General features: G+C 34.8%; 2 protein-coding genes across 4 annotated transcripts; both read right to left on the bottom strand.

Annotated features, from left to right (window-relative positions):
* Nucleotides 1–264: 264 nt before the first annotated feature.
* Dnalig1 (DNA ligase 1) lies at nucleotides 265–6,045 on the bottom strand. Of its 2 annotated transcripts, XM_077405241.1 has the most exons (16): nucleotides 5,918–6,045; nucleotides 5,731–5,790; nucleotides 5,473–5,556; nucleotides 5,267–5,361; nucleotides 4,858–5,204; nucleotides 4,461–4,716; nucleotides 4,202–4,328; nucleotides 3,913–4,085; nucleotides 3,595–3,818; nucleotides 3,119–3,247; nucleotides 2,907–3,046; nucleotides 2,410–2,611; nucleotides 2,058–2,264; nucleotides 1,457–1,909; nucleotides 933–1,130; nucleotides 265–703 (listed from the first exon to the last, which is right to left on the bottom strand). In XM_077405241.1, the coding sequence occupies exons 1-16, from the start codon at nucleotides 5,935–5,937 to the stop codon at nucleotides 530–532; spliced, it is 2,889 nt and encodes a 962-aa protein (XP_077261367.1). In that variant the 5' UTR covers nucleotides 5,938–6,045; the 3' UTR covers nucleotides 265–529. The 2 variants fall into 2 exon arrangements, with proteins under 2 accessions (XP_077261367.1, XP_077261366.1); XM_077405240.1 differs by having other exon boundaries at nucleotides 5,473–5,790; nucleotides 5,918–6,020.
* A 410-nt stretch (nucleotides 6,046–6,455) lies between these two features.
* Nucleotides 6,456–9,369, bottom strand: LOC143896991 (uncharacterized). Of its 2 annotated transcripts, none has more exons than XM_077405256.1 (3): nucleotides 9,193–9,369; nucleotides 7,350–7,656; nucleotides 6,456–6,848 (listed from the first exon to the last, which is right to left on the bottom strand). In XM_077405256.1, exons 1-3 carry the CDS (start codon nucleotides 9,234–9,236, stop codon nucleotides 6,678–6,680), a joined length of 522 nt encoding a protein of 173 aa, XP_077261382.1. In that variant the 5' UTR covers nucleotides 9,237–9,369; the 3' UTR covers nucleotides 6,456–6,677. The 2 variants fall into 2 exon arrangements, with proteins under 2 accessions (XP_077261382.1, XP_077261381.1); XM_077405255.1 differs by lacking the exon at nucleotides 9,193–9,369 and adding an exon at nucleotides 7,773–8,213.
* Nucleotides 9,370–9,377: the final 8 nt, after the last annotated feature.

Raw genomic sequence — 9,377 nt, 5'->3', positions numbered from 1 at the left:
AAAATGGACTGTGGTAAGTTAACTTTTCGTATTCCACGTAACATAACAAATACGCGTCGTAGACAATTTTTTAGCAGCTTCTTAGGAAAAGTAGCCTTAAGTAATATCGAGAATAGCATTTGCATGCCTATAAAGTCTTGAACAAGCGCAAGGGATCAGCGATATGGGGTCAATAAATAAAATATTAATTAATCCTCCAAAATTAATGTTCATTAGTATAATAAATAAATGTCAGATGTCGCAACGCGAATGAAAATTACAGAATTTGTATGCCATATCAAACGTGTTTTATTTACAATAGCTCCTACAGGGGGTCGATTCTGTATCTTGGAACAAGGTGAAAATTACAAAAGTGAACAGATTTACTAAATTTCGACAAATGAAATTGTAGATTCTCTAATGAATTTCCTCACTTTTGTAATTTTCACCTCGTCCCAAGATACAGAATCGACAACTAGAAATAATGATTATAAAAAATACATGATTTACTGGCTCAATTTGTGCGTCGCGACATAAAAAAGAAAACAAATTAATAGAAATCTTCCTCCGCGGTTTTCGATGCTGAAGTTTTATTTTTAATCTGCTCTTGATTGTTGTACATGTCCGCCACATCTTGAGCGGAAGTAGCCTGCTCGCAGGACTTATCCTCACGAATCCTTATAAATCGCGGAAACCTTAAAGATAGTCCCTTTTCCGGATCGACCTGAACCAGAACAAAACTTATTAAAGGAGCTCGAAAAATTTCAAGAAAACTCCAAGGAAGAATTAATTGCAAAAATATTGTAGCTTCTATCTCTGTTTAGTTGGTAGAAATGTTCGATGTGGATAAAAAAGATTTTCGGGAGTAAATTAATTACGTCACGCAATATCAATTTCTTTTAGCGCAATTACGGTGTCATATTTTTACAAATGCTTGCTTTGGGAAAACTCACTATTCCGATAGCCGCTCTGTGTACGGGACTGAGGCTGATGTCGGCACACTTGATCTCCCAGACTTGAATTGGCTCGAACCAGTGATCCGGCTCGTGGCTACTATCGAAGCGATAGTACGATTTCACCTGCGGTATTACGTGATCTTTGAAGAATTTGGTGTAATTTTCAAGGTCCTCCTCTTTGAATCCTGTGCCGATCTGTTTATGAGAAAATAATATACGTCGATATAAGCTAGAAGTAATGCACCAAGCAAACAAAATATAAAGCCCATTCTACAACAGCCGTAAGATGTAAGCAGTAAAAATTGACCAACAATGTCGATTATTTTTGAACTGTAAAAATCCTGTAAAAATTTGTAGCTTATTGCTTACGTCTTACTGCATACGTTTACGGCTGTTGTGGACGAGCCTTAATATGCTCACAGTAAAAACTTAAATTACAAGAATTATCAAATTTGTCGTTTTCCATTAATCATACAACGTGTCCCTGTTCACTTTTACAAGAAATATTTCAGGTACATTACCTTACAGATGCTTTGATACTCTTCGTTTTCCTGATCGTAACAAGCTAAGAGAAAACCACCATAAGTGCCGGTCCTCTTTCCCTTGCCGATGTAGCCACCGATTACGACCACGTCAAGCGTATCGCCGAGGCCATCCAAGTAATCTTTTTTGAGTTTCAACCAGTTTCTTGATCGCTTCGCGATCTCGTAGGTTGCTTCCTTTTCCAACGTCTTCACCATCAGGCCTTCGCAATTTCCCTTCACAGATTCGTCCAAGAAGACTTCCACCTCTTCCATCGTCGTAGTATCCAGGCTATTGGCGAATTTCCATTCGCCCTCCACTTCCTTGAAGTGCTCCTTCAGCAGTTCACGACGTTTCGCGAACGTTTCTTTCACCAACGGCTCATCATTTAAGTATAACAGATCGAACATAAACACGCATACTTGTACTTTGATATCCTCCTCATTAGCATCCTAAAAATAAAAATAAAATGTTACTTTAGAACAATCATAATCATAGCAATTATAATCTTAACAATTGCAATCATTTAATGACAAAGTTAATTACAATCAAAGCAGTAATTAAAATTAAACGAAAATAATTATAACATGTAATTATTACCTTTCGCTTTCTTGTACTGAGTATTTGGAACGGTAATATTTGTTTCTCCTCCCTATCCCAAGCAACCGCCTCGCAGTCGAGTATGCAATTCTTTACTTGATCGCCGCGAGTATTTTCGAATCGCTTAATGATATCTGGATACTTGGTTGTATTGTTTTCCTGATTTCTACTGTATATATTGACTTGTCCATTGTCCGCGACGTGTATCTGCCGAATTATAATACTTTAAACGACTTAAATCTAAATTATCACGTTCTCAGAAAATTAATTCTCAAACATCTTATTTCCTTCTACATACGATAAAATATTATTTATTATATTATCAAATTTGCAAAATTAAATAAATGAGAACCTGTGCTCTTTCTCCATCGTACTTCCATTCACAAGTAAATTTCAGGCCTTCGAATCGCGTCAGGACTTCCTGAACACCTTTAGTAGGATGCGCCAACATGGGTTTCAAAGGTATTCCAGGAGTAAGTTTGCACTTGCTCGGTAAAGCCTTAATTCCATCCTCCAGTAGAACAGGAATTATAAGATTGTAATTCGGACATTCACTGCAAAAAGATATAATAGCAAAAACTGAAAGAAACTTAAGTATATATTTAATACAATATCTTGTTCCCCTAAATTGAGAAGTCAACATTTTTTAATAAAATAATTTATTTTAACCAATTTAATTATTTCAAACATAATCATATAGTGTATATATAAAATATTGTTAAACGTATATCTACATATCTATATATTTTTTTCTTTTCAATTGAGAATATTTTTCTTAGAAAAAATCGTTTAATCTAATTTATTAGTTTTAATATTTATAATATAGTAATATTTTCAAAATAATCTTACCAATACGTTGTTTTCAATGTAAGCGCTATCTCGTCATACTTTTCTTTGAAACGATCGCTCGACATCTTTTTACTTGCATTCAGAATTTCGGGTGGATAATCTTGTTCCGGCGGTGTCATCGCGCAAGCTAAAGCCAATGCCTAAGAAAATCCAGGTATTTAATAATATATAATAGTAATAATCAAAACAGTATTATATCGCGAGCGACTTACTTGCAAAACAGATTGTTCTGCTAATCCAATACGAAGCTTCCCAGCCAACGATCTAATGAAGTATTTTGCTTCTGCATTACAACACGCCACAAACAGCGTCTGAATCTTATCCAACTTTTTCGTCAAAGACTGTAGAAAAAAAAATTAATTATTATTCATGCAAAGAATACGCAGTTCCTAACTTATTTTTTTTTTTTTTTTTATTATATAAGTATTTTATGTTTCTCGTTTAATTTATTTAAAATCGAAATTAATTTAGTTCAGTTTTAAATACAATTAATTTTTAATTTATACAATATAATTTTTAATTTATATGGTATAAACTTCAAGTTAAACTTCTTTAAATAACTTAAATTTTTGTTTCTTAATTCAATCTTTTTCAGCGCTGTGTGTGAGAAAAATTTTTGTTTAAAAAGAGATAACTTTTATATATTCATATTAATAATAACAATAATTATAATAGTTCTGTGGATTACCGTGGGCCCCGTCATCTGAGCGATTTCCTTCAGTTTGGAGTACACGTTAGAAACTGTCAATGGTGGCGGTTGAAACATGGTTCTCTGATTAGATCTGCTATTTTCCGCGACAATTCCCAAATCGCCAACCTCCTGGACGTCGGCTTTAATTTGCGCCAGCGTTCTACCAGTACACTGCGCTACGGCTTTCATTAGATTCTGATCTGCGACTCCAAACTCAATTCCTAAAAAAACGCGATAACTATATTGATACTTATAATTTAAAAAGTTACCTTTAGACAAACACCAAATATTTTTTTTTAATAATCAATTATTAACCTTCGTACGCCGGTGCTAATTGATTAAGGCACAGATAAACGCTCGGTAGAAGATCCGCAGGGCTCAGGACTATGACAGACCGGAAATAATTTGACAATATCTCTATTGCCTTTAACCTTCCGCTCGTCTCCTCGATAAGCTCCAAAGTGCGTGCGAAGGCGCTATATGGAGTTCTATAAATTTCAAACAAAGAGAGAGAGATTTTAAACATCTCTAAAGCTTTACAAAAGTTTCGCGGATTCTTACAGTATTCCTAAATCTTCTAAAACAAAATTTTATTTGAACTCACTTGTCTCCTCGTTTCCAGCATGCATCGTCTATCGGATGATAGGCAGATGCGCTAGGATTGTATGACTGGCAGACGCTTTTTCTATTGCTCGCTTTGTCATCTTTTGCGTCGCCCTTTTGTTTGGACACTGCAACACGAAGCATTCATATAACTGTTTGAATAATTTTTGAAGCGTGTACAGTTTAAATTAAAATTACATTAAAATACAAATATCAATCTGTAATGTTTTCAAAATACTTTTGAATTATTGAATACTCACTAAAAAAATTGGGCACTTTCTTAGCCTTTTTCTCAGGCGTAGGCTCCTTCTTCGGGCTTTCATCCTTAGTAGTAGTAGTAGTTTGTGACTTTTCAGGTGTGGAGGACTTCTTCGGACTTTCACTCTTCTCTTTACTGTCCGAAGCACTTTTGTCTGTGTCGTTATTTGAAACGTTATTTATCTCGCTAGGCTTGTCTTCGTTTTCAATTTTCTTTTCTTCATCGTTAACCTCCGATCTTTTTGGACTTTCAGGTAACTAAAACCATAATGTGTAGATATGAGAAAATTTACGAACATTCTCTCTTGTAAATTTATAATATTTCTTCAACTTTTTGTATAAAAATATTAATTAAAATTTCATTAGGGTTTTTAGTGTTGAAAGAGTCTGTGAACATACAGATAGATGATCCTCATCGTCACTGGAATCCACTGGCTCAATGATCCTGGCCCGTTTCTTCTTCACGTTTTCAGTCTTCTTTACCTTATCTGCCGTATTGGACTCAGATTCCTTCTTTGAAGAAGCAGATTCTTCCGTTTTCCTTTTACCTTCAGCTGCACCATTTCCTATTTGAGCGTTATTGGTCTTCTCTTCTACAGTGTCACTGGTCTTTTCTTCTATAGTGCCATTTACAGTTTCATCTTCTTCCTTCTTTTTCTTCTTTCCACCAGGCGTATCTTTCTGCTTCTTTTCTGTCTTTTTCGACGACCCGGGTGAAAGTTTATTCAGCTTATTCGGAGTAGCTCCTTGAAGATAATTACAGGGATGTATTGTATTTGAAAAATCTACAGCTCAACAGTGTAGTTACCTAGCTTCGCACGAGGCTTCACACCTGACGAAGGAGTCTTGGTAATCTTCTTCGGCTTCTTAAGTTTAATGTTCTGCTTCTTTGAAGGTGAAGCACTGCAAAACCAACGACTTATAAAAAAATAATATTAAAAATGAAGGAAAATGATATAACTCTTAATATTTTTCGACATATAAACTCTAACATAGTATTGTATTTTTAATCACCTGCTGGAGCTGTTGCTGCTATCCCTCTTCCGTTTGCCATTCTCCACTGCATCCTGATTCTCCTGCTTGTCCGACGAGTTGTGACTGTTGGTTGTATGTATCCAATTAAAAACGACAACGAATCGGCTGTGAGCTGCGACTGCAAGCTCCAGCCGTCGAGCCGGTAGAGCCAGCGAGCTCAAGCGTGAGCACTTGGCGAGGATTTTTAGCATAATCGACTACTATAGAAGAAGAGAGATTATTAACAGCGAAACATACCTCTCCAAATTATCCTGGTTCGAATTCTCCTTCGTGGATGATATTTTAGTGAAAAAGGAGCTGCAAAAATGACATCAAAATTGTATGTACATGGAAAAAATTGCTATGCTAATTAGATAAGCTGGGTGTCGCATCTATTATACATTAAATTATATCAAATTATCAAATAATTATTAGATCTACTTACTCTATACGACGCTGCGCCATGATTATCACTGCCGCTTCTACGCGTTTGACAGATTTCCCGCGTTTATCTCATGGTGACATAACTGGACATAACCTCACTTTCATAGATCAAATTATATAGAAGATCCTCTGTGAAGGAAGAAAGATATCAACGCCATAGAGTTAAATTAATCTAGAAAGGGATGTAAATAGTGATCTGTATTGTCGACAGTCGGTAAAGAAAACGAGTTTACCGAATTTTGTCGCAACTACCAAATTTAAATAAAAATCGACGAAAAAAGCATCAGGGGAATATAAATATATATGAATATTCTATATACAATGAGCCGAAAATTATCATTTAACTAGAAAGGGGATAATTGTACATACAATCATATATAGACAGAAATATTGTTCCTCTTTTGTGATAAATTTCGGAATGCATTCGTCTTGTCCAATAAAAAAATTCTGCCATTGAAAAATAAATTATAAAAAATTAAACAAACATATTCCCCAAAACTTATACAAAGATGTACATAAAAAAATAAATATAATTTATACATTGCATATTAAATCTTTATTTATTAAAAGAATAGTTTTTAAACAAAGTATCTCTAATTTTTGGAAAAAATACAATTAGTAAAAATAAAAATACATATAAACTACTCTAATTTTTAAAGATAAAAAAAATTTTGTACATTGTACAAAAATAGCGATATATATAAAGTACTTTTACTTTACATTTGTAAAATATAACTGTATTAACATATGTTAATGTGTTATTAGTACATATCTCTATCTCTATAACACAATCTGTTATTTTCACATATTTGTTCGTCACATTTACATGACGGATCACAGCTGTTGGAATTCTTCACGCAACCGCACATTTTTGAGGAGCAGTTCCCTTTACAGCTACAACCAGTGGGTTTCCAGGTTTGAACTGGCCTTGCCTGTGAAATAACCAGTTCTTAATAATATTAAAAAAACTCTTATTATTCCATAATAGTTGTTCCATAATAAAATTTGTTCATAGGTTTAGAATTATAAGCAAATATTTTAAAAATTTAAAGAAAGGAACTATTTACAGATGTGACTAAGGCTGCATTCCGATATTCACCGTCAGCAACTTTCAGTACTGAAAATCTATAATATACGTGACGTAAAATATAGATTTGCAGTACTGACAGTGAATATTGGAATGCAGCCTAAGACTGCGTTTGTTTTGGCGATTTTAGCGCTGAAAGCATCGTTCTATCTTCATTTGATATTCGATGAGCAACGAAGATAGAATATGATGCTTACAGCGCTGAAAGCGTCAAGACGAACCCAGCCTAATTGCAACACAATTTATTCTTCTCTTGATCATATTCTGTGGTTTCTGTAAAATATCAATAAATTTCTTTTCAGGTTACTATACATAAAAACATCATACATTCAAATGATAATATTACCTGATTTTGACACATTTCATTGTCACATTTACATGACAGACCACATTTGTTGCTGTTCTTCACGCAACTACAAATCTGTGAGGAGCAACTCCGCACAGATTTACAGCTACAACCAGACTTTCCAAATATAGCTGATGTTGCTTTTGGAGTGCGGTGAAGGGGCTTCTGACCGTATACAACATGGTCAGGTTTCTTAGATCCTTCCACGTGTTTTTTTGTCAAATCAATCACTTGCTTCTCCAACTTGGCAAGTTTCTTTTTAAGACTATCAACGTTTTCGGTCTGCTTACCAATGGTTTTTGAGCCGCTAGAAAGTTAGATTTCTCATGTTATAATCATTATCACACAATGGAGAATAATATAAAGAATATATAGGAGTACAAATAAGTTTCCGCCGTTTTTTATCAAAAATTGGGCATTTACGATTTTAAACGATGTGAAATTGCTTGTTGAGTCACTCCTAATGTAAGTGCAAGTTCTTTTTGCGTTTGGCACAAATCTTCCTCCAATAATGCTTCCAATTCCGTGTCTTCGTACACTTTCGGCCTTCCGCTACGTTCTTTGTCCTCGACGTCAAAATCACCGTTCTTAAACTTTTGAAACCACTCACGACAACTTCTCTCACTTAAAGCAGCCTCATCATATGCCTCTACAAGCAATCGATGCGCCTCAGCTGCAGATTTCTTCAAATTAAAGAAATAAATCAAAAGTTCCCGCAAATGACGCTTATTCGGCTCAAAATTCGACATTTTCGCACGAAAAGAATTATGTGATGCCGATGCAGTCTGATACTATGTCAAGTTTATGGTGTTGCCCAATGCCCAAATGTCCAACCTTACGATATAACACTTTACATCTGACAATTTCAACCATAACCTCCTGGTGGGGCCATCTATTGTAAAACGGCGGAGACTTATTTGTACATCTATATGTAGATATTGAGTATAAGCCCCCTCGCTCTGCCGATTTCTTTGTAATTTTCAAATGTTATGTATTTTGAATTGTAAAAAAGATTCTAAGAAGGAAATCATCACTTATGATCCATTTATTTTTAATTAATACTTAAAAATATCACGATGTGTCGGTAAGTAAAAAAATAATAATATGCGGATATATATTTTGTTTCTTTTACTTTTATTTTTACATAATTATATATTATTTTAAAATTATAATCTTCGTTAAAGCAGAGAGTAATAGAAAGCATAAATACAAAGTATTTCAAAAGCGAAAACTATATTAATTAGGTATAATTTATTTTATAATTTTATTTACAATATAAATTAAAAAAAATTATATAAAAAAATAATTAATATAGGGTCTCTACACCGCTCTGCACACCGCGCGAGAACGGAACTCATTCCTGCTCCCTATTGTACATACATACATATAATATATAACAACGATAACTATTATAACTATAATGGCTTAGTTTACACCGTGCGACCTGATCGCGACCTGACCTATGCCTTGACCTAAAATAGGCTGCTAAACAAAACGTTTACACCACGTTGACCTATGATACTTTTGGTCAAATATAGATAAAAATCCAGTATCCAGTATCTATTGGTACACTCTCTGCACTTTAGGCGGTCTTTAGGTCACCTGCGTTTACACGCGTTACGTCGTGTGACTTAATTTAGGTCAGGGCACGCGAAAAAGAGACCTGACCCAAGCGAGGTCGCAACCGTTTACATCGTCGCGACCTATCGTGTTTAGGTTTAGGTTGAATATAAGGTATAGGTCGCGGCCTAAACGCACGGTGTAAACTAGGCCAATAACTTCCTAACAGAACCAAAATAGACATGCGATTTCAGGTAAACTCGTACCGTCGTTTCTCGCTTACCTGGGTAAATCTGTAGGTTCTAGAGACGGTCCCGTTCTTTTCATTTTTCCTTTTTCTCGAGGCACTCCGCGATTCGCGATAATTGACGATCTAAAGACCAATTCAAACTTCTTCTTCTTCTTCTTCTTTTTTGTGATATTCGTTATGGGTAGCGACTGTGTTTATACACGACTTGAAAGGTTCTG

Source organism: Temnothorax americanus, unplaced genomic scaffold, assembly GCF_048541705.1.
Source record: "Temnothorax americanus isolate GAGA-0224 unplaced genomic scaffold, ASM4854170v1 Scaffold2, whole genome shotgun sequence".
NCBI lineage: Eukaryota > Metazoa > Arthropoda > Insecta > Hymenoptera > Formicidae > Temnothorax > Temnothorax americanus.
This window is presented reverse-complemented; position numbering and strand designations above follow the sequence as displayed.